This window comes from Anas platyrhynchos, chromosome Z, assembly GCF_047663525.1.
Source record: "Anas platyrhynchos isolate ZD024472 breed Pekin duck chromosome Z, IASCAAS_PekinDuck_T2T, whole genome shotgun sequence".
NCBI lineage: Eukaryota > Metazoa > Chordata > Aves > Anseriformes > Anatidae > Anas > Anas platyrhynchos.
In genome coordinates this window covers 46,748,873-46,774,000 of record NC_092621.1, presented here as the reverse complement: position 1 = coordinate 46,774,000, position 25,128 = coordinate 46,748,873, and the positions used below count along the sequence as shown (strand labels likewise).

General features: G+C 34.3%; 1 protein-coding gene across 2 annotated transcripts in view; it reads left to right on the top strand.

The window, feature by feature from the left end:
* Positions 1-25,128, top strand: part of CNTNAP4 (contactin associated protein family member 4) — a 231,814-nt gene that overhangs the window by 8,372 nt on the left and 198,314 nt on the right. For both annotated transcript variants that reach the window (XM_072031392.1, XM_072031391.1), the window contains exon 2: positions 20,642-20,752. In XM_072031392.1, coding sequence (XP_071887493.1) covers positions 20,642-20,752 — 111 coding nt within the window. The remainder of the gene's footprint in view (positions 1-20,641; positions 20,753-25,128) is intronic.

Here is a 25,128-nt window from a genome sequence, read left to right as displayed (position 1 = left end):
TGAAAAATGTAGTTAAACGAGAGAGAAAAAATATCATGATTTATATGATGTGTAAACTAATAAAGAACCTTACTGGTACAGCAAATAGAAGAGGTGGTTTTTCCAGGTCTGGGGCAGAGATTTTGAACAAGATAGTGACAGTAAAATTTTCAGAGAGTGATGTGCAATATAAACATAGTGCCGCAAGTAGGCACCAAGAAGAAGGCACCTTCCATATAGGAAGACTCTGGTTAATTCACCTGCAGCACTGTGCTTTATGCTCTGCTATATTAGATTGGATATACTCAACATAGATATTCTGTAATCATCTGAAAGTTTTGAAGAGAGGACAGGGGACATTTCTTTTCCTAATATTACAAATTATGGGGAGGGCATATGATGTTTAAAATTATACAGCAATAATAAGAAAATACTAATTAGAATCTGGAAGATATTTTCATTGAAAAGTAACTAGAAGGAGATGCAGAATGTAAATTTTTTCCTGATTTTTTACTGCTTTATAAATTAACAAATTTGTCTTACTCTTGGACAATGTGATGAACTCAAATGTTTTCTAGAGAGGGAAAATATATATATATATATATATATATATATATATATCTGTCCAAAATTAAAGACCTGAAACCTGGATGTCTGCCTCTGAGGTAGTTAAGTCCCTTTATAGTCAGTGGAGAGAATATGTAAAGAATTCATGCAAAAGATAGAAGAAAAAAAAAATCATGGAATGTTCATTTTCTAGTATAAGGCACTTTGCAGTGTAGAATTTGTCTTATCACTACTTATGACTGTGAGTCTAGATAACAGTGATAAAGCAGAAAAAAGTATCTTGTTATTTTTATTTGAAAACATTTTTATTTTATTTTTTTTTTACCGACCAGCATATAATGACAGTTATAGGCTCTTACTAGAGAAAATAGGAAAACCTTTTATACTCCAACGCAACAAACTGTGTCTCTAAGTGTTATTTCTCGAATACCACTACCTATGCACCTGTCTAGTTTGAAATAGTTTTGTAATAATAGTGTAACTTTAATACCATTTGTTTTGTTTTGTTTTACCTTGTTATTAAGAAAAAAAAAAAAAAAAAAAAAAAAAAAAAAAAAAAGACTATTTGGCACATAGGATTTTATTATTATATCTATCATATATCTATCATAGAATATCCAAGTTGTAAGGGACTCACAAGGATCATCAGTTTCAACTTCTGGGTGCCCAAAGGACCACCCTCCAATAAATAAATAAATTGTAGGTATCTGAGAACATTGTTCAAATGCTTCTTGAACTCCTGCAGGCTGTGTGCCATGGGGAGCCTGTTCCAGTGCCTGAACAACTTCTTGGTGAAGAACTTTTTCCTGATATCCAGCCCAACCCTTCCCTGTCACAGCTTCAGTCTGTTCCCTCAGGTCCTATTACTAGTCACCAGAGAAGGGATCAACACTTCAACACTTGACTCTACACTTCTTCCTCATGAAGAAGTTGTAGACTGCGATGAGGACATACCTCAGCCTCCTCTTCTCCATGCTGAGCTATCCAAGTGATTTTAACTGCTTCTCATACATCTTCCCCTCTAGACCATTTGCCATCTTTATTGTCCTCATTTGGACAATCTTTAAAAGCTTTATATCTTTCTTATACTGTGGCACCCAAAACTGCACACAGTACTCAAGGTGAGGCCACATCAGCACAGATGAGAGCAGGACAATCGCTTCCTTTGATTGTCTGACAATGCACCCCATGATGTGGTTGGCCCTCCTGGCTACCAGTGAACTCTACTGGATCATGTTTAGCTTGCTGTTGATCAAAACCCCTAAATCACTTTGTGTGGGGGCTGATCTCCAGCATCTTGTCCTCCAGTCTATACATTTAACTGCAGTTGCCCCTTCCCAGGTGCAGAATCTGGCACTTGCTCTTGTTAAACTTCATGTTGTTGGTGATTGCCCAGCTGTCTAATTTGTCAAGATACCTCTGCAAGGCCTCACCACCTTTGATGACTGACCTCTGACCAACAGCTCCACCCAATTTGGTATCATCCATGAGCTTGCACTAAAAACCATTCAAGTCCTTCATCCAAATTCTTTTATGAAAACACTAAAGAGGACTGGTCCTAAAATAGGTATCTGTGGAACCCCACTAGTGACAGGTCGACAGCCTGTTGTAACCCTACTTACAAGAAATATCTGGGCCTGACTCATTAGCTAATGGTTCACCCACCTAATTATGCTTTCATCTAACTGTATTCTGGTCATTTTGTCTGGAAGGATACTGTGAGAGACAGTATTGGAACCTTTATTGAAGTCCAGAACAATTTCATCAACTAACTTCTTTTAGTCAACTAACGGGGTGATCTTGTTTTAGAAGGAAATCAAGTTTGTTAGACATGACCATCCCCTAGTGCTAGCTCTGACCAGTAACTGCTTTGTCCTTCAGGTGTTTTTCAATAACTCCCAGAATAATCTCCATAATTTTAATAATAAATAGAACAATTAAAAACAACAATAAATTTCAATGTCTTTATTCAACCAGAGCTCCTAGGGAAATCAATGGGAGTTTTACCTAAACAAATATTAAATAAAAACTTTAGAAGACATGAGATGACTATTCATTCATTGATAACATGTTGAATAGTTTGAATATAACTGGTCTCTATCTCTTTTCCATGCACAAGTCTTTTAGTTTTGCTTTGTTTGGAGGATTCAGATACAGAGTTCTGTAACAAACTAGATCTATGCATTTGTCCCAGCCGACAAAAAAATAAATATAAGTAGTCTCATTGTAGTCTCATTTCTTAATGTACTTTTGAAAGGTTTGTATGACAATGATAAATGCGTCAAAGGAAAAGGAAAAAGGCAGAATTTTACTCATGGTATACTCTGAAAAATGTTATTCTGACCATTGTAGCAAAAATAAATAATTAAGTAAAATGAAGTACAGAAGTGACTAAATGAGACATGAGTCAGCTATCAAATCATTCTTTGGATTTTTCTTCCTTCCTTCCTTCCTTCCTTCCTTCCTTCCTTCCTTCCTTCCTTCCTTCCTTCCTTCCTTCCTTCCTTCCTTCCTTCCTTCCTTCCTTCCTTCCACGAAGTAAAAAAAAAAAAAAAAAAAAAGACAGAGTAAAAAGTGATTATATATAAGGACCAATATGTATATTTTTGCACTATCTGCAATGAAGGGTTTTTATTTTTTGAATCCTTTAATCCTTTATAAAATATCTGCATCTATTTGCTAGCTTCCTAGATATTTAAATATCCAGTTAGACTGACCTAAATGTTGAACTCTGGGTAAGGGAATGATTCACATGTTTGCTGAAATTAAGTTCTGTTATACTTAGGAACTTAGGATACTACAGTAGAAAATTTGTTTGTTTGTTTGTTTGTTTGTTTGTTTTCCCACCATCTTGTGTCATATCTGCAGAAAGGAAAAAAAAAAATCAAATCTAAAAGGATAAAGATTGTGCAGCTTCTAGTTACAAATTTCACATTACAGTTTTTCTTGGAGCAATGTATTGTATTCTTAGTAGATATTTGATATATGGATAAATTGAGAAATTCTGAGAAAGAATTCCCTGATCTAACACTCTCTTCTAGTAAAGTGCATATGTGGGATGGAGATAATGAAGGGGACAGTTCTTGTTTTGTTGTATCTAATATATTTTCACAATATCTCAGTGGATTTGTTTCTAAGGTACTGATGAAGGTGCTGAAAATGTATGTTGAGTGGAATTAAATAATGTCAAGTTTCAGTGTGTGGTTGTGTATACTAGAACACTCAGGAATGAAAAACGTGATTTAAAAATCTGCTGGTGAGCTAGTGTCAATGAATTGATATCATAATAGATCACAATGACTTCCTTAGGAAACGCTGAGTATGATGTTTGAATTCACGTTCACTTTGATAGCTATTTGCATATGTCTGTTTAAGTGGTTTAACACCTTAAAAGGAGATAAATATATATGTATATATTTTGGGGAGATTTATCTTTCATGCCCGTACCATTTTACAGTAGCAAAGGTAATATCATTTACTGATTCTATATATATTTAATTATATACATTACGGATAATATTTTAATTAATATAGAACATTTGGATAACATCTAAAATTGTTTATGCCTCCTTTTCTCAGGTATTCTATTTGGACTCTAACACAAAATAATCTTAAACCTGGGAGACCCAGCCTTAGGAGAACATTGGAATGTACCTATGACCCTTGTATTTCATCCCTGTCATTTGTTAGTAGAGAGCTATGTGCAGGACAAAAACAAAAAAAAAGGTTGATGAAGAAGGAATTCCTAAGGACTGTGAAATTCTATTTGGAACATTCCTTTGGAACCCCACTTACGTGACTATGTTAAAACTACACTTGTAATTGTGGACAGTTTCTGCCAGAAATAATAATAATAATATATATATATACACATATATATAAAATAAATAAATAAATAAATAAAAGTGCAAAATGCTTTTTCAGATCAGAATCCTGTAAGATTCTATGTGTTTCTTAAACTGCAGTCTGTCATAATGACCAGGTAAATTACTGGTAAATGATAGTGGGTGACAAATACTCACTGTGTTGATTGTTATAGCCTCCTTTAAATGTTTTGGTAGCAGGAGTGCTGCAGGGGTGGTCTGAGAAGAGAGTCCAGAATCTGCCCCACATTAGGTAATAGCCAGTTCCAGGTGACTTAAGAAGGGATATATTTCTGGACAAAGCTGAGCCCATCAGTGATGCTGGTTGTGCCTTTGTGATACCACATTTAAGAAATGGTAAAAGAACAGTGCGGTAGTAGCTGGGAGAGCAAGGAGTGAGAAAATGTGAGAGAAACAGCCCTGCAGACACCAATGTCAGTGAAGAAGGGAAAGAAAGTAGCCCTGGCACCAGAGAAGAAGTTCCCCAGTGGTCTATGGAGAGGACTATGATGGAACAGGCTGTCCCTCTGCAACCCATAGCATACAATAGTGGATTAGGTATCCATGCTGCATCTTGTGGAGAAGCCCATGTAGGATTAGTTCAGGAAGGACTGCATCCCATGGGATAGAGCCCATGCTGGATTAAGAGAAAAGAGTGATGATGTAGGTTTTCCCCACTGTATTTTCTCCCCCTATTCTGTCAGTTAGGGGAGTGAGATACTAGCATGGTCATTCATGGTTATCTATTGGTGTTAAACCACTAAAATATTTTCCATTACCAAAATCTTTTTATACGATCCTAAAACAAAAGTCTGTTTAAAAATATTTGGAACATGAAAATCAAATTAAATCCACTCATCAAGCTACTTGGTGTCATCAACTTGCTGGAGGGAGAGGAAGTCATCCAGAGGGATCTGGACAGGCTTGAGAGTTTGGTCTGTGCAAGCCTCATGAAGTTCAACAAGGCTAACTGTAAGTCCTGCACCTGGGCCAGTTCAATCCCAAGCACAAATGCAGGGTGTGTGGAGAACTGACTCAGAGCAGCTCTAAGCAGAAGGACTCGGGGATGTTGGTTGATAAGAAGCATCAGTGAGCTGGCAATGTGTGCTTGCAACCCAGAAAGCCAGCCATATCCTGGGCTGCATCAAAGAGCAGCAGGTCAAAGAAGGTGATTTTCGCCTTCTATTGTGATCTCATGAGACCCCACCTAGAGTACTGTGTTCAGCTCTGAGTTTGCTAGTACAAAAAGGACATGGACCCGTTAGAGAAAGTACAGAGGAGGGTCATGAGGATGATCAGAGAGCTGGAGCACCTCTCCTATGAAGGAAGAATGAGTGACTGTGGTTGTTCAACCTGGAGAAGAGAAGGCTCTGGAGAGACCTTTTAGCAGCCTTCAAATACCTAAATAAAGCCTACAGGAAATATGAAGAGGGACTTTTTATCATGGTTTGTAGTGATAGGATAAGGGGGGTTACTTTAATATATTTATATATATTTATAGATAGATAGATAGATAAGTATTAAATATAAGGAAGAAAGTCTTTACTCAGAGGGTGGTGAGACACACTGGAACAGGTTGCCCAAAGAATCTGTGGATGCCCCATCCCTGGAAATGTTCAAGGCCAGGTTGGATGGGTCTTTGAGAAACCTGGTCTAGTGGAAGGTGTCCCTGCCCATGGTGGTGGTGGTGTGCAGGGGATGTGCATGAGGGGGCAGGGGACAACTAGATAATCTTAAAGATCTGTTCCAACATAAACCGCACTATAATACTAAGACTCTATGAAATTTCTTCTCAAAATTCATTGTAACTTTTTTCCATAACTTAGTTATCACTAAAAGAAGAAATAATATACCAGATCATAGACTGTAAGATCATCTGCATTAGAAAGTGGAGTTTGACATGAAGGAGAGGAAGGGTTATTTCTAATCTATCTACAAGGTTCAGACTAAAAAGAAACTTTCTTTAAAATAGTAAGTGATGTTTTTCTCAGTGGTTAAACTCATTCTGTATTTGTGTAGCTTTGGGAATATTTTTTTTCTTTTTTTAACTACACTTGAGATGTCTGGCTTTCTGACTTTCTCCCTGTTACAGTAAAATTAAATTTCCAACATACTGACATATAATACTGCTGTTCAAAATTTAGAATGTTGACATGGACAGAACAAAGATTTCCATAGCTGTTTTTTCTAGGCTTTATAAAGAAATTTAAAAGTAAATAACCCTGTCTGGCCCAATATTTAAAGAAAAGAAAGACATCATTTGTTTACTTAGAAAATTTTACACTTTCATAATATGCAGCTAGATTATAACAAACATTTTCATTTTTTTTTTGTTTTGTTTGTTTGTTTGTTTGTTTGTTTGTTTCAAAGGTGAAGTTTCCCATAGTGTGAACTAATGTTGCATGACTAATCAAAATAAAGGTTTGCAGAACCAGCACTCTGTCACTGGTACAGTATTCTGGGAAATCCTCTCATTGCCTTCTACAAAGATCAGAAATTCAGATTCAGATAATTATTTTTTAGTGACGTGTCTCTCTCTTTTATTTAATTTATTTATATTTTTCCCTGGATAATTCTCCAAGACATGGAATTATCTCCATGTCTAAAAAAAATAGTCTATCTGCAAAGATTGGCCTTACCTAATTTGTTCTTTAATATTTCTTATTGCTACCAAGAAATTTGGAGACTTTGCAGTAATATGAGTAGGTGGATATCCTTCCAGTTCAGAATTCTTTCATGTACTTGAATATTTGAAACAATGACTCATAAAAAGGGAAGATCCTAATGGCCAATTTAAATATGTACTGCCAAGTGTCTGTCATTCATCATCTTCTGTGCTAGAATCTGAGTTTACTCACAAAGGTTGGTTGTTCATGTCATTGATATCTGCATGTACCCAGTTGCCAATTTATTTTTTTTTTAATGTTGTTTTATGGTATTGTGCACTTTCTGTATAATTTTAGTGATCATTCATGAAAATTAAAGCTTTGCAATGATTTTTTTTTTGAAGATTTATGTTTGTGGCTGTTGAACAGAATAAAAATCATTTAATGAGTTAACTTAATGAAGTCATAAATAGTCTGCACATAGCTCTCAAGGATTTTAAGTGTGGATCCAGTTCTGGGATTGCAGTCCTGGCCATTGAAAGAAGTCATAGCTTAGCTCAGCCTCCATAAAACAGAAAGGCCTTTAAATGTGTTATTTGATATTTCTTTTGCTTTGAGTATCAAAGTGCTTGTGGATTTGAGTCTCAGTGTTGTTGTTGTTGTTGTTGTTGTTTCTGATTTGTTTTGTTGTTTTGTTTTTTTTTTTCCATTTTTTTAAGAATTGATTATAGTGTCTGAAAAATTGTCCCTTTTGTTCAAAATCTTAAACAACAAAAACAACAACAAAAGACTGCCAACAAAAAAAAAAAAAAAAAGAAAGAGAAAGGAGAAGCGAAGCGAAGAAAGGAAAGGAAAGGAAAGGAAAGGAAAGGAAAGGAAAGGAAAGGAAAGGAAAGGAAAGGAAAGGAAAGGAAAGGAAAGGAAAGGAAAGGAAAGGAAAGGAAAGGAAAGGAAAGGAAAGGAAAGGAAAGGAAAGGAAAGGAAAGGAAAGGAAAGGAAAGGAAAGGAAAGGAAAGGAAAGGAAAGGAAAGGAAAGGAAAGGAAAGGAAAGGAAAGGAAAGGAAAGGAAAGGAAAGGAAAGGAAAGGAAAGGAAAGGAAAGGAAAGGAAAGGAAAGGAAAGGAAAGGAAAGGAAAGGAAAGAAGAAAAGAAGATGAGGAAATAATTTTATACTTTAAACCTTAAACCTTAAACGTTATGATATTTTCTTATGTAATGACAGTGAATTCTTTTGGATATTGTACACCTAACTTTGTACTTGCATATATATATAAATAAATAATTTATATATATATATATATAAAAAAGACTTCAAGACTTTTTTTTCTTTTTCTTTATAATAAAACATGATTTTTAAAATTTATTCTATAAGACATGCCTACCACATGTTTATATCTTATTAATGTTCTTCACACTGAAGTGCTCTCTTTGGCCTCTATTTCATGCTCAGTTTTTACATGGTTTTATTATTGATGTCCATGGGTAATTACAGATGTGAATTTATAGAGCCCTCAAGTATGTTTAGTTGCAGATATGAACGCAGATATGAATGCATCTGCCTAAAGGTGGTAAGGAAAATGATCTGTTGTTGTTCTGAGTCAGTTCATAGTTAATTTATATACATATTAATAGGAAAAAAAAGGTAGAAAATACAGAAATACAGAACATACTGCACACACATTTTGGGAGAGGGTGTTCAATATTGTATCTTCAGGTACTAAGTGCTGAGTTCATATCTCTTACAAACAATGCATTCCCAAATGATAGAAAGCTTCTTTGTAATTGCCCTGTTTCTCTAATTGTATTATGTTTACATGGCAAGGGTTTGATAGCAGTGGAGCTGCAGAATTGGCTTCTGAGAGAAAAATCCAGAAGCTGCCCCATGTTAGATAAGAGCCAGTTCCAGCTGGCTCCAAAAGGATACACTAATGGTAAGAAGTAAGATGATAAGTGATGAAGAAAGCAGTTCTTGAAGAGCTGTTGTCTGTTTGGGAAGGATAGCATATCATGGAAGGGACCACATATTGCAGCAAGGGCAGAGAGTGACCATAAAGGAGCATTAGAGATGAAGCATTAGAGAATGACCACAGCACCTATCCCCCATTCCCCAGTGACACTTGGGTAGAGTAGGTAGAATATTGTAGACTGGGGAGAAGGTGATTTTAGTTTGTTTTTACTCCTCACTGTTCTAGTCTTCTAGTGGTAGGCAATAAACTACATTACTTTCTCTATGTCAAGTCTATTTTGCCCATGATGATAATTATTAAATGATTTCCCTGTCCTTATGTCAACCCTTGAGCCCTTCCCATCATATTTTCTCCCCCTTTTTTCTTTGAGGGAGTGAGAAAGTTGTTGTGGTGTGGTTCAGCTGCCCATCAGGGTAAAACCAACAAACACAACAGTAGCACTTTAGACACTTTCTTCATGGACATTTTTTATAAGCAGATTGGTTGTTTCAATAAATGATATTGGCAGTCAAGACAATTAAGAAAGCTAGGAAAGTGACTTTTTTTGTTTGTTTGTCTGTTTGTTTAAGACTTCTAGTGGCAATTGGTGTTTTCTTTGTTAGACTGATAGATTCCATTCACACTGTCCAGAAGGAACCCATACAGAATAATATTTCCATTTTAATCCTCACTAAAATGGAGTCACAAATTTACAAGATGTCCCTGTCCATGGTAGGAAGGTTGATCTAAATAGAATTTAAAGGTCCCCAGCAACCCAAACCCTTCTGTGACTCCATGATTCTGTGATTCTGTCTATTCTTTCTAGCTTAATTATATTTTACAATAGTTAGAAGCAGATACTATGGAGTCATGGAACTTTGGACAGTTTATTGACTTCATTTATTTTGCATTGATAATGAGCTATCAAAAAAATTCTCAGCAGCTCTTTTTTTTACAGATTTCATCTCAGGTTTCTGATTATGCAAGTGGTTTGTGGTACAGGTAACATTATCTCTGTCCTGTCCTCTGTCCACTTCAGAGAATTTTTAAGGTTAGAAAAGACCTCCAAGGTCATCCAGTCCAGCCATCACCCTTCTACCAATGTCACCCACTAAAAAATGTCCCTATGCACCATGTCCAACCTTTCCTTAAACAACCCCAGGGACTCTGACACCACCACCTCCCTGGGCTACCCATTTCAATGCCTGATTACTCTTTCATAAAATAAATTTCTTCTAATTTCCAACCTAAACCTCCCCATGCACAACTTGAGGCTATTCCCTCTAGTCCTGTTACTGGTTATCTGTGAGAAGAGGCTGACACCCAGCTTCCAACAACTTCCTTTCAGGTAGTTATGGAGAATGGTAAGGTCTCCCCTGAGCCTTCAGTTCTCCAGAGTAAATAATCCTAGTTCTCTCAGCCACTCCTCAGGAGACTTACATTTCAGGCCCTTCACCAGCTTCATAGCCCTTCTCTGGACACACATCAGGCCCTTAATGTCCTTCCTAAAGTGAGGGGCCCAAAACTGATCACAGTACTCAAGGTGTGGCTTCAACAGAGCAGAATACAAACACCTTCTTGATCCTGCTGGCTACATTATTCCTGGTGTTATCCAGGATGTCATTGGTCTTCTTGGCCACCTGGGCACACTGCTGGCTGATGTTTAGGCAAGCATCAACCAGCCCCCCAAATCCTTTTCCTCTGCACAGATTCCAAGCCACTCTGCCCTAATCCTTGTGTAGGGTGTTGTGACCAAAGTGCAGGACCTGGTTTTGTTGAACTTCATCCCATTGGCCTTTGGCCAATGACCCATTCTGTCCAGGACCTTTCTACCCTCCAGCAGATCAACACTTCCCCACAGCTTGGTATCATCTGCAAACTTACTTAGGGTGCACTCAATTCCATCATTTAAATCATCAATAAGGACATTAAAGAGAATGGCACCCCAGCACCAACCCCTGGGGAGCACCACTCATGACCAATCTCCAGATGGATTTCACTCCATTCACCAGTTGATTTCACCAAGAACATTTCCAATGTTCATGACTCAGCAGTGTTTCTTGTAAAGTTGGCTTATGGAAGTTAATATTTTATGATATGTATGACAACAGCAAGTGTAATTGCACTTTGCAGAGATTGTTTTTTGACCATGTGGTACAACCTTACTAGTCCTTTTGTTTCAGAACCTCATCTGAATATTTCTGTACTTGATAGTGCCATAGTCAGGAAAAAAAAAAAAATCCTTTTCTCACTGTCACCCCCTGCCATCACATTAAGTTGCTGATATAATAGCAAGAAATACATAGTTATTAAAGCTAGGCACTCACTTGAAGAGAAAATTAATCTGGCAGGAGCATTCACTGGTATGACAAAATCAACTTTATTTTAATACTGGATAAATTGATTAAGAAATAATGAAAATAAGTGTTTTTTCTAGACACCATGTAATATTCATTCAATATGAGAGATCATTCAATATGTTTTCTTTAAAAATGAATCACACATCTTTAAGTAGGACAGAAACATATGGTATAGATCAGAGTACAATTCTATTGATTTTGAAATGATATATGCAACTATGTATGGAAATGTGAGAAGACTGTGCTAAATAGATCAGTGTCCAGCAAGAGATTTCCTCTCCATCAGCACATAAAGACTGCTCATACTTAGAGGGAAGAAAGACTGAAGAAACTGGGGACAAGACAAAAACAAATTAATTCTGCCAGCCAGTATATACTTTAAGGAAAAGAAGTACATAGTTATGCTATCTGCTGTACCATTGAGGTTGCACTGTTTGCTCAGAGATTAAGATTTTGTCATACTCAACATAAAATTGTCTTCCCTTTTTTTCTATCCTTGAGTAAACAAAAGATTAGAAGCTCATACTTTTTTTTTTTGTTCTACTTAACATTGACTTATGCATAAAAAAAAGTTGGTAACTTAGTTAACGAAGTCAGAACTCAGTAGGGTGAGTAGGGTTTCTCCTAAACTACATTTTTTTCTCCTTGAGTTGTCAGACTGCAATGTTGATTTTGTAAGTACATTGAAAAATAAATTATGTCTCAAAGGTCTTATTATTTTTTTAAATGAATTTAAAGATGTGGTTCTGTATGAAGATTATTTTGGAGTGCTATTTTTATGTTATTTTAGCTCTATTACAACATTTAGGGACTTTAGTATTTTTCTGTCTTTCTTTGGTAGATATCATCATAGATTTGTCATATTGTTCTCAAGGAATAAGTGGAAAAGAATGATCCTTGCATATTACCTGGGTTTTTCATTGTTCCACATAGGTAGCCTGATTAGTTGATTTGTGTTATATACAAATAAATATGATAAAACCATCTGTATACAGCAGGAACTGGTCAGGCTGTTTATGCATATGTCCATCTAACATCCTACAATGGACAATAATTCTAATGCATTTTCAAAGTTTAAATAATTGTAGATGTAAGCTGTTGATTTGCATTAAAAGAATTGTTTTTTAAAATGTATTATAGACTTTCCATTTTACATGATAAGAAAGTACATTTAGTACATTATCAGTACATTTAATTGTTTTATAGTATTGTTAGTTCAATAGACTTACAATATCCATCTGAGAACAGGTAATCAGCAATGTTTAATTTTGCTTTCTGTCCCATTACTGTATTTTTCCTTGTGGACGTGTAATGTAAACCTTTTTTTTTATTCAACTTTTTTTTTTCCTTTCTTTATGAATTTTTTTTTCCTTTCTCCTGATCCTCAGGGTACAAAATCATAATTTATTTTCTACTCTGTCTCTGTCTCTTTCTTCTCTGTCCAAGTTACTGAGGACTGTGGACAAGATGGTATCTATTATTTCTGGCCTACAATTAATGGCTTATATCTATATATCTTTGTGGCTTGGATTTGTAATTCTTAATATTTGAAGAATTCCTATCTTTATTTCCTGCAGTTTAATTCCCACTTACTTTGTATCTCCTGTTATCATTTTCCTGATAGCTGGTTTCCTTATATCATATAAGAAAAGTAACTCCTTTCCCCAGCTACTCCAGAATGACTATCATTTTCCTATAGATAGATAGATAAAATCATCTTCTGATGTTCAATCTAAAAATTGCCTGTCATAAATAAACATAGACTTCTTCAACACAATCTACATTAGATCACCTTTGTTTCACATTATCTAATTATCAATGTACCTCCATTACCTTCAATATTCTTTCCTTTCAAAACTGTTCTAAAAATCTTACATATCAATGAAGTCAAATTTACAGATATTTTACTGCGTGGTTGGCACCCCCTCTAACTTCCCAGCCTTCTCCATTCTATATTTATACCAAACAGAATGTTTAATATACTTGCTAAACATAGTGTTATCTGTTAAATATCTGTTAAACACACCGATCTGCAGATGCATTGATATTAAAAGATAAACGTATACTCAAAAAAAAAAAAAAGATAAACACATACTCAAAATTCATTCTTAAATTTCATCATAAAATATAAGTGGTACATTCTTATAAATGCTTATGTAACATAAACTTTGGAAATGTTTCTGGGATTACTGCTTCTAAAAACACTATGCATGCACTTTTTTTTTTTTTTTATATGTCTATTATGACAGAATAATGCCATTCTAATCTGCAATCACTTTTTTTTTTTCTTTTACCTCTTTTCTTAAGTTGCTTATATCAAGGGATATTCCTGAAGACAATAAAATATTTGAATTTAATGAAAAATACCATGTAAATGTGAGGATCTTCAACATATGATAATGAATGTAACACACCAGTGACTTTGGTCTAATCTTAAATGAGTTGTGCCTGTTATAAATACTTCAGCTGCATAGTCTATTTTTAAATATTTTATTTATTTATTATTTTATTAATTTATTTTATGTTATTTATTTATTTATTTATTTATTTATTACTTTTACTTTATTTATTTATTTATTACTTTTACTTCTAGTAACAAAATTCTTTCTGAAAACCTGAGTAGTTTATTTTGGAATATATAACATGCACATTAATAAATATAAATAACTACAATAACAGCATGCAGATATTTCTTTCCATGAATCCAGTTAATAAAATAAAATACTAAAATACTGTTTGGACCAATTCAGATTTGAATCTATTCTTGAAATGTATAAACTTAAAAGAAAATGATTAAATTTTGCTATATTATAACACTAATATCTCATCATCTTTCCCAAAGTTTAGGATGTTTTTATTATGCAAATTTAGAATCATAGAATTGTAGAATATCACAAGTTGGAAGGGAACCATAAGATCATCAAGTCCAATTCCTGAAAGTTATTTAAATAACTTTATATAAATGATAAGTTATAATAAGTTATTCTATAATAATAAATTATAATAAGTTATAAATTATATATATATAAATATATATATATATATATATATAAATATATATATATATATAAATTATAATAAGTTATTTAAATAACTTTATATAAATGATAAGTTATAATAAGTTATTCTATAATAATAAATTATAATAAGTTATTTAAATAACTTTCAGCTAACAACTACATGAAACAACAATATGAACAGCATCTCTTTGAATTAAACAAATAAAAACAAGACAAAACAAACAAACAAACAAATAATTCCTGGTAGATTATAGTAATATGTGTCTTATCTGACACTCAATCTCATAAGGTTACCCTGAGATAATGTTTTCTCATTTCTTGTTATAGTCTTCTGAGCATACAAAGGATTTTCTCTGGCTGTTTTCTCTGGCTGACTTTTGTTTTTGTTTGTATGTTTGTTTACATAAAATAAAAGGTCCATAATTACCCAATGTCTTCCCAACCCTGAAAACGCCAAGGAAAAAAACAGCAAACAGAATACTACTGTATGATTTACTTGGGCTTCTGCCAATTTTCAGGCTATACGTTTCTGAGATCTATGTGAGGAGAAAAGATAATCTTTTCTATGTTAAAATGCTAAAACTCTCAAAAATAATTATGACCTGTTGTATGTTCAATTTCAACACAGAGCACTAACTACTGACTGTTATAAAAATATATATATATTTGAAAAAAAAAAATAGAGAGGGATAAAAAATTATCTATCTACCTTTCACATACCTCTTAGAATCCTGTTTTTCACTTTTTCACACACACACACACACACTCACACACACACACACACACATACACACACACACACATTTCCTTAGCAGACTCACCATGAACTCTACTGTTAATGGAGAAGATTATCAGGTCTTTGAAATGAAAAGCAAAAACCTTATTTATAGTCAGTCTAAATTTCAGCATTTTGGAAAGCTCTGTGTCTTGTAGCTCTTCCCCAACCTTGTTCCTTCCTACTAGTTATTAAGAAATTGTTGCTACATTCCTTCAGTTGCCACACACACTGACATTTTGTATGTCTGAAGATTAACACACTTTGTTTTGCAGTGGCTAAAAAAAAAACCTTCCCTTCCCTTCCCTTCCCTTCCCTTCCCTTCCCTTCCCTTCCCTTCCCTTCCCTTCCCTTCCCTTCCCTTCCCTTCCCTTCCCTTCCCTTCCCTTCCCTTCCCTTCCCTTCCCTTCCCTTCCCTTCCCTTCCCTTCCCTTCCCTTCCCTTCCCTTCCCTTCCCTTCCCTTCCCTTCCCTTCCCTTCCCTTCCCTTCCCTTCCCTTCCCTTCCCTTCCCTTCCCTTCCCTTCCCTTCCCTTCCCTTCCCTTCCCTTCCCTTCCCTTCCCTTCCCTTCCCTTCCCTTCCCTTCCCTTCCCTTCCCTTCCCTTCCCTTCCCTTCCCTTCCCTTCCCTTCCCTTCCCTTCCTTTCCCTTCCCTTCCTTTCCCTTCCCTTCCCTTCCCTTCCCTTCCCTTCCCTCTCACCTTGCCTTTTCTTTTTTTTTTTTTTTATTTCTCTCATAATAACAACAGCAACCCCAAAACATGGAAGAAAATAAATAATACAAACAAAACTACTGATAGGTCTGACATAATCATATGTAAATGATTACACTCAATTTTTTCTGTAACAGGAACAGCTTGGGAAAGGCTGAGTGAATTATTTAACTCTTCTGAAAACTGAGAATCTGTGCATACAGATGTCAATTATGCTTGGATTTGTTCCTGCCTGTAAATATGCTTGAGACTAATTAATGGAGCTAAAATCGGAGCTAGTTTGTTGAATTGAACTGCAAGTTTCCATAACAGGAAAAATTTTATATTAATTAACTAATTTAATTTCTGTCTGAAGAGGAACAAGAAGTAGAAAGTACAAACATTTACGAAGCTACATTTCTATGGATTTAATTCTTGTTGTGTAAGACTAAATGTATACATACTAACAGAAGAAATTTAGAGCTCCAGTGATAGGGTTTGTGACTATTTGCAGTGTATTATCTGGTAGCCTTCCCCCCTCTTCCCCCCGCCCCCCCCCCCCCCCGTATTTCTTAGAAGAAGAAACATTTCTGTTTCTTTTTTTGTTTGTTTTGATTTTTTTTTTTTCCTGAAAACAACAAGACAATTTTATTTTCTCACTTATAGAATTTATTTCTAATTAAACTCAGTAGGAAGCATCAGCCACAAAATAAATTAATAAATTAATAAATTAATTAATTAATTAATAAACAAATAAAAATTTGTAGACTGACTCTGGAGATAGACAGGTTGGTACTTAAAACAAAAACAAACAAAAAAAAACAGTCCTCTTTGCAGAGATGACAGATACAGTTGGAACTTACAATTGTCCTTACTGTTCCGATGGAATTTTCCTGTTCTGTTTTAATTCCAATTACTATCAAAATAGATTTGGGGATAAATAAATAAATACACATACATATATTTACATAAAACCAGTATAAATATATGTATAATGATTCATTAATCTTTAGTTATTACGTAATCATTCATTATATGTATACATAATGTGTACATTATGTACATATGTGCACATTATACACAACATATGTATATATGTTACATATATACACAAATAATTATATATATTATATTATAATACATATGTATATATAATGATTACCTGAAATAAAATTAAATTACTAATACTATGTTTGTTGATGTGACATTTCAGGTAATTTCTTTCAGTCATAACATATTTGCTTTTTTTTTTTTTTCAATTTTTAAACTTATTTTGTAGGGTTATCTTTAAGGATAACATTATGTCAATTACATTTTTAATATTAATTATTATTTTTTGAGAAAGAAATCATTTATAACATTTAAATTTAATAGTATTCAAGTTAAAATTCCCATTTACTGCTGGACAAAAAATATTTTAATGACATATATCATTACATGTAATTATTACTTTAAGTTATAATGTAATATGAGTGCTCTTAGATATCCTACAGTCTTATTTTGTAGCAAAAGTGTATTTCCTATAATGTATTATATTCTTTATTCTAACCAAACATCACAAGAAATATAGTCTAATGAGAAAATCTACCTGGAGGGAAATAAATAATTAAATTAAAATATAAAAATATATATTTATGTTTGTTTATATATAAATAAAATAGAGCACATACTGTACTAAGATTTCTCCAACATTTATTGGACTTGATTTTTATCTCTATACTTAACTTTTTATCTCACCTTTATCTACATTTTGATACAAACAGATATGAGAGAAAGGTTTGCCCATATGTTTTGTAGTTGTAGTTATTGGAATTTAATATAAAATTAACTATTTTTCAGTGTACATTACTGTGAACCTGATTAATTGATATATGAAATCATTAATTCCAGTTCATTTAAAATGTTATAAAAGTTCACTTTCACCTTCTTCTTGCCACTACCACACTTAGATACTTTCACATTTTCTGTATGTTTTTTAATTGCAGTAGTGCTTCTATTTTGGATAGTTTCTTGTTGAGAACTATAATGCTTCTTTATTCAAATGTTATTTTTATAGTCTGTTCAACATCTTACAACTGACAGAATCTTATGTATTTTGAAAAGAATCCTTTTTATATACTAAGGAAACAACAAAACCAACAAAATATAAAAACTGTAATTCAACATAAGAAGGCCAGATAAACTGTGTGCCAACATCAAATCTGTTTTGTGTCTGAAAATTGAAATCATTCAAAATCAAGCATAGTTTTCTTCCTCACAAGTAACCATTGATCTTCATAATAAAAGATTTTAAATTTTGATCTTTTTGAGAAGGGGAAATTATTTTCAATGTTCATGTAGAATTATTAAAAAAGTACATTTTCAGATGAATTTGGATGAAAATGAATAACAAGTGAAAGCAAGTTTTCTAAGTAGCCTAGTATCTACATTATCACTTGGCTTTCTACTAGAGGTTTTACTAAAATTATTTTTGAATCTATTGCATCCATTTACCCTGTGGTAAACTGCATCAGGTACAAGTAACAAGCAACCATGCTATGTCACGTATTTACTTAAACATATTAACACAAGCCAAGCTTGTCCTTCATATAAGAAGTATCTCTAATTATTTAGAGAAGTGATGTTGCCATCTTCAGCCATCTTCAGAGGGACTTTATCATCACATATTATGTGGTATCTAATCTTATAGATATCACATAATAGATATAATTTATTATATCTAATAATATCTAAATTAAAATGCCTGTATGTTTTGTAAATACTGTATTGGATCACAGTTGTTTTTGAAGTGCGATCTTTACCTTGAAGAATTATGAAGCAATCAATAAAATCAAATTTCCTACATGTAGTTCTATCTAATGTTTCCAAAATTCTTGAGTCTTGTATGTTAATGCAATTACCTTTAAATGCTTGTTAATTGAGCATTACAAGATCTCAGCTTAATTTTATGAAATTAAATAATTTTTCTACTACTTTATTTTAGTTACTTTCAAAAGGAGTTTAAATATATTAATGTGAGGGATAAACTAGAAATACATTAATTAAATGCAGGACCTATCAAATGAAAAACACATTCAGAAATCTGTCTGTAAATGAACAGATAATTGAAACACAGATCTGATTTATTCCTGACAGGAGTCCAAACTGTTCTAATGACTGTTGTTTTTGTGTTGTTGTTGCTGGGTTTTGTTTGTTTGTCATGTTTTGTTTTGTTTTGTTTTCATCCAAATTATCATTTCTACTGAGGGAAACAGGAAACACTGTGATTCCTTACAGCAGTTCTTTCTTTCATAATTTAAAGCAGTCAGGAAGCCAAAGATTTAATCATTTGAAGATTCATTGTACTTTGGGGGAACATTGCACAATTCTGAGTTGTTTTAAATAGTCCCAAACTTTATCATTTCTAACCTTACATATCTGGTGTTTATGTTAAAGATCACATGGTTCTTGACAGCAAAAGTCCTTGCAGTCACTGAAAAACAGGAAAAAATAACATAAATAATAAAATAAAATAATAAAATAATAAAATAATAAAATAATAAAATAATAAAAAAAAATAATAAAATAAAATAAAATAAAAATATCCATAAGATCCCCTCTTTCATAGATTGCTGATGTTTTATAATGTCATAATGTTATAAGGAAACTACTAGCTCTTCCCCTTCCCTTCCCTTCCCTTCCCTTCCCTTCCCTTCCCTTCCCTTCCCTTCCCTTCCCTTCCCTTCCCTTCCCTTCCCTTCCCTTCCCTTCCCTTCCCTTCCCTTCCCTTCCCTTCCCTTCCCTTCCCTTCCCTTCCCTTCCCTTCCCTTCCCTTCCCTTCCCTTCCCTTCCCTTCCCTTCCCTTCCCTTCCCTTCCCTTCCCTTCCCTTCCCTTCCCTTCCCTAGAAACAGTTTTGCTTAGAGAACCAAATGTGTCAACATGAAAAATGATAGGTATTTGAAAGTGATTACAATAATAGTAATTAATAATATTAATAATAACAATAACAATGACAACAACGACAATAATATATAATAATCCCCTGGATACATTTATTTAAGAGTATTGCTGCTAATTAGAAATATTGATAATTAATCAGCAGAAACATTTAATTATCCAAGTCAGGAAAAGATTCACATTCGTGATTTTGACAGTGGGAACCTGGTAGACAAAAAGAAGGCTTTGTAGAAGAACTCATCTGTGAGTTTTCACTTATCAGTTACATCCAGAGAATGTTTGTCCTGAAAACAACCATTTCATAAAGACTAATAATTTACATAATTTCCCCACATTTTCTAATAAACAGATGCTAGCACAGTATAGAAATAGAAAGGCTTGCTTACATATCTAGTGTTTTAAAGTTTGTCTTTGTTCAGATAAAATTATAAAATATATTGATTCTCAATTTACATTTTGCAAATTTAAATGGAGAATGGATGTATGCCCTAGACAGTAATTGAGCTGGAGAGGTATTTAACATCCAAAGCATCAATTAACATTTGCTAGTTTGTGCACCGTTGATTGTGAACTACAGTTAAGGTGTAGTGTTTTTTGTTTGTTTGTTTGTTTTGTTTTGTTTTGTTTTGTTTTTCCAGAGAACTCAGCTTTCGTTTTATCTGGTGTTAGGACCTTCATGTTAATAACTGTGTGTTAATGATTTTGTGCCACATCTTTTTCAAATGTATAACATCAACAAAGCAAAAGATTTTCCAGTTTGTCATTCTAAGAAGTATTAAAATGAGTGTTTTTTTTTTTAATTTAATTTTATTACTATTATTTTATTTTAAAAGAAATAAACATCTTGTGCTAGAGTTATGTTCACTTCACTAACCTAAACTTGATATTTTTCACTGACAGATAATTGTGATGATCAGTTGGTGTCTGGTTTGCCTCAGTCATCATTCAGCAGTTCATCAGAGCTGTCTAGCAGTCACAGCCCTGGATTTGCAAGGCTCAATCGAAGAGAGGGTGAGTGTGCTTAATTGGTTGATTGATTTTTTTTTAATTATTTTTTAATAAAATAAAATAAAATAAATAAAATACAGTATTTTCTTACCTGTCCACAAAGTTGAAATGATGCTTTGTGAGTGTGTTTGGGGATACTGAGGCAGGAGAGACTAAAATTTGTTATTTTAAGGAGAGAGGAAAGGTAAAACAGCTAATCTCAAATAACTCACTACATTTAGTTTTCTTTGTGGCAACATTTTGTAAAGATTTTACTAATTTTCATGTAGGGGATTCTTCCTGAATGAATCTGAAATCTTCATGTGATTTTCCAGCATTAAACATAGACAGCTTTGGACATATATTTGTGCCTATTCCAAAAACATCTTTTAAAATTATTTTTGTTTCTAAGTAAAACAAAACAAAACAAAACAAAACAAAACAAAACAAAACAAAACAAAACAAAATAAAATAAAATAAATAAATAAATCTATTTTCTAATAGAGGCGAAATACAGGATATGCAAAGATATAAGTGTTATTTAATGTCTTTATGTAAGGAATTAGAGATAAATGCATATTCCAGCTGGAAAGACAGGGTCAGATATTTAGAAAATAGGTTTTAGAAAATGTTTGATACTTTTCCTGGAAATTTAAGATCCTAGTTATTGTAATTTTTTTTTTTTTTTTTTTTTCACTGAATATAATATTATATTGTTCACTGAGAAAGTGGAAAAATATGTAACTATCATATGGTCCAATTTTTTAGTAAAGGAAAAGAAACCTTGCTATTAAGTTATCAGTTGTATTACAGTTATATATCAGTTATATTATGCTGACAGCACAATATCATCTCCATTTTTTTTTTCTGATTTACTAATTAAACGTAGATTTTCAGTTGTTTTAGACTAAAAATTTCAGATCGATTATGGGACATTTTTTTCTTTTGTTAAATGCCCTTAAAGTTTGTTAGACATTTGCTATTACACTTGAACATTTGTCATAAAAGATCCAGAGATTTTTCATTTTTACTGAAGGAACTAGTATCTTTTATTTAGTGTTATCTTTACTACATGAATGAAGAATTTCTTCTAAGTAGTGTAAATATGTTTTCTGTTCCTAATGACAAAAGTCTTATCATATTTTCTCTGTGAAAGACATCTCTCCTGAAGGTTCGTACAGTATCTGTTTGCTGATATAAATTCTGACCAAAAAAAAGTAAAAATAAAACTAATAAAAAAAAGGATTTTAAAGTGTCAAAATGCATCATGTTAAACTTTGTGCTATGTTGGTAGTCTATTTTATAATGAGTTCATAAGTCACATTAAAGATAAATATAACTGCACTGAACATTAGAAGATTAAATTAAGTTTGCATTAACTTCAAAATATTGAGCAATCTCAATAGTCAGCCTCATTAGCCAAATGTCCAGAAGCTCAGTTATTCCTGTCACTAACATAAGATTTCAATTTTTTATTTTATTTTTTTTATTTTTTTTTCCCACCACACCAATGAGGTTCTTGTTCTTAACATCAAAGTACTAATGCTAAGAATGAATAAATAATAAATATCTTTAGGAAGGATATTATTAAAATCTGGCAAGATATATATTATTGGTAAATAAAATCTCACTGATGACATACCTAAACATAATACTCTATTTTAAAGTTATGGCAAAACAGCTAAATTTCAGTTTGAAATTAATTCAGTTTGAAATTAATTAATATATCTAAGAGCATATGTTACTGTTTTGAATTACCTTTGTCTGTTGTTTGTAAGCTATGTTCCAAGTATAGACTATGTTCAAGGATATTTTAAATCTCAACTTTCTGACAATTAGTAAACTGAGAACAAGAGCAAACATTGGCTTTTCTAAGAATGAGTTGCTGGGGACACTGACTTCTGTTTATTTATTACCCAAGAGGAAATAAAGAAATTAGTTCAGAGGTAAAGAAAACACACTTAAGATGTTATGTCTTATATCACAATCTAACTTTAATGTCAGCATTAAGACAGACAATAAGAACTGTACTGGTTATTTAGAGACATTCAAATAAACCTGTTGTATTTGGCTTACATGACAAGGCTTTGTTAGCAGGGGTTGCTGGGGAGACCTCTGAGAGAATAGTACAAAAGCCGCCCCATGTTAGATAAACACCGGTTTCAGCCAGCTCCAATATGGGACCAGCTGCTGTCCAGAGCTCAACCAATAACTGTGTCATTTTCACATCTCTGAGAGCAGATTCAAGAAAGGGAAAAAACTGCTCCATCACAGCAGATGGGAGAGTGAGGAGCGAGAAACAGCTTTGAACCCAGTGTCACTGCAGAAGTTGAGCAGGAGGTGTTCCAGGTGCCAGAGCAGAAATTCTGGTGCCACCTGTGGAGAGGTCGCTGGTGGACTGGGCTTTTCCCTTGCTGCCCATGGTGTACCACAGCAGAGCAGATCTCCATAATGCAGCCTGTGGAGGAACCCATGGTGCAGCATGTAGATATGACCTGAAGGAGGCCATGGCCAGTGGAGAACACCTGCTGGAGGAGACTTCAGGTCAGACTTGTAGCCTAGTGGACCACGCAAGAGCTGGTGATCTGGCAGGAGCTGCTTCCTGTGGGGGAACTGTGCTGGAGAAGTTTGTTCCTGATGAATGGATCCTGTGGTACATACCCATATCTGGAACAATTCTTGAAGATCTGCTGCCTGTGGGAAGCCCACTGAGGATCAGTTCAGGAAGGACTGTATCCCATGGGAGGGAGCTCGTGTTGAAGCAGAGGAAGAGAGTGGCTGTGTAGGAGCAGTGGAGACAAAGTACTACAGACTGACTGCAGCCACCATTCCTCGTTCCCCTGAGCAGCTCAAGGGAGGAGGTGGAAGAGAGTGGATGGGAGAGAAGATGTTTTTAGTTTGTTTTTCTGTTTCTCATTGTTCCAGTCTGCTAGTGATAGGTAAGAAATTTCATCAATCTCATGCTGAGTCTGTTTTGCCCATAAAGATAAATGTAGAGTGATCTCCCTGTTCTTATCTCAACCCTTGAGCTATTTTCATCGTATTTTCTCCTCCTTTCCCTTTGAAGAGAGGGAGTGAGAGAGTGGTTGTGGTGAAGCTCGGCTGCTCAGCTGGGTATAACCACCACACCAGTTTACCGTATTAAATTCAAATATTTCATTTTACATCAATATATATAGCTGATAAGTATGTAACGAAATTAACTTATAACAATACTTTGCAATAACAAAAATATATCCATTCTTGCATCTCTGTGATTCCACATGACATCCTCATCTCCAAATTAGAGAGATACATATTTGATGGGTGGGCCATTTAGTGGATAAGGAATTGGTTTGAAGGTCACATCCAGAGAGAGGTGATCAATGGCTCTATATCCAGGTGGAGGCCAGTGGTGAGTGGTGTGTTCTAAATATGTGTTCTAAAAAATCTTATCTAACATCTGAGTTCTCACTAAACTGTATCTTCCTAAAGATATTGATCTTCCTAAAATATACATGTAAAAACTTGTTTGCATTTCACAGAATCATTGTATGGTTAAAGTTGGAGTGGACCTCTAGAGGTCATCTAGTCCAACCCAATTGCCAAGCAGGGTGAACTAGAGCACATTGCACAGGATCATATCCAGGTGCATTTTGAATATCTCCAGACTAGACAACTCTACAACCTTTCTGGGCAGCCTATTCAAGTTCTCCATTACCCTTATAGTAAAATATTTTGTCATAGTCAGATGGAACTTCCTTTGTATCAGTTTTCGCCCATTGCCTTTTGTCCTGTTTCTGGGCACCAATGAATAGAGTTTGGCCCTATCTGAAGAGGGCCAACACAATCCCTTCAGATATTTATACATATTGATAAGATCCCCTCCCGGTCTTCTCTTCTCTAAACTAAACGGCCCCAGCTGTCTCAACATCTACTCATGTGACAGGTCCTTCAGCCCTCTAATCATTTCCATGGTCCTCCTCTCGACTCATTCTAATAGTTCTTTCATCTTGTACTGGGGAGTGCAGAACTGGATGCAATAATCCAGTTGAGAACCCACCAAGACTGAGTAGAGGGGGAAGATCACCTCCCTTGACCTGCTGGCAGCACTTTTCCCAATGCACCCCAGGAGACCATTAGCTTTCTTGGCCACAAGCGCACATTTCTCTAATAGTTAACCTGCTCTCTACCAGGACTTCCAGGTCCTTCTCCACAGAGCTGCTTACTAGCATGCCAGCCCCCAACCTGACTGGTACATGGGGTTATTCTTTCCTAGGTGAAGGACCCTGCACTCGCCTTTGCTAAATTTCATGAGGTTCCTCTCCACCCAACTCTTCACCCTGTACAGGTCCCTCTGAATAGAAACACACCCATCTAGGTTATCAGACATTCATCAGGTTTTGAGTTATCAGTAAACT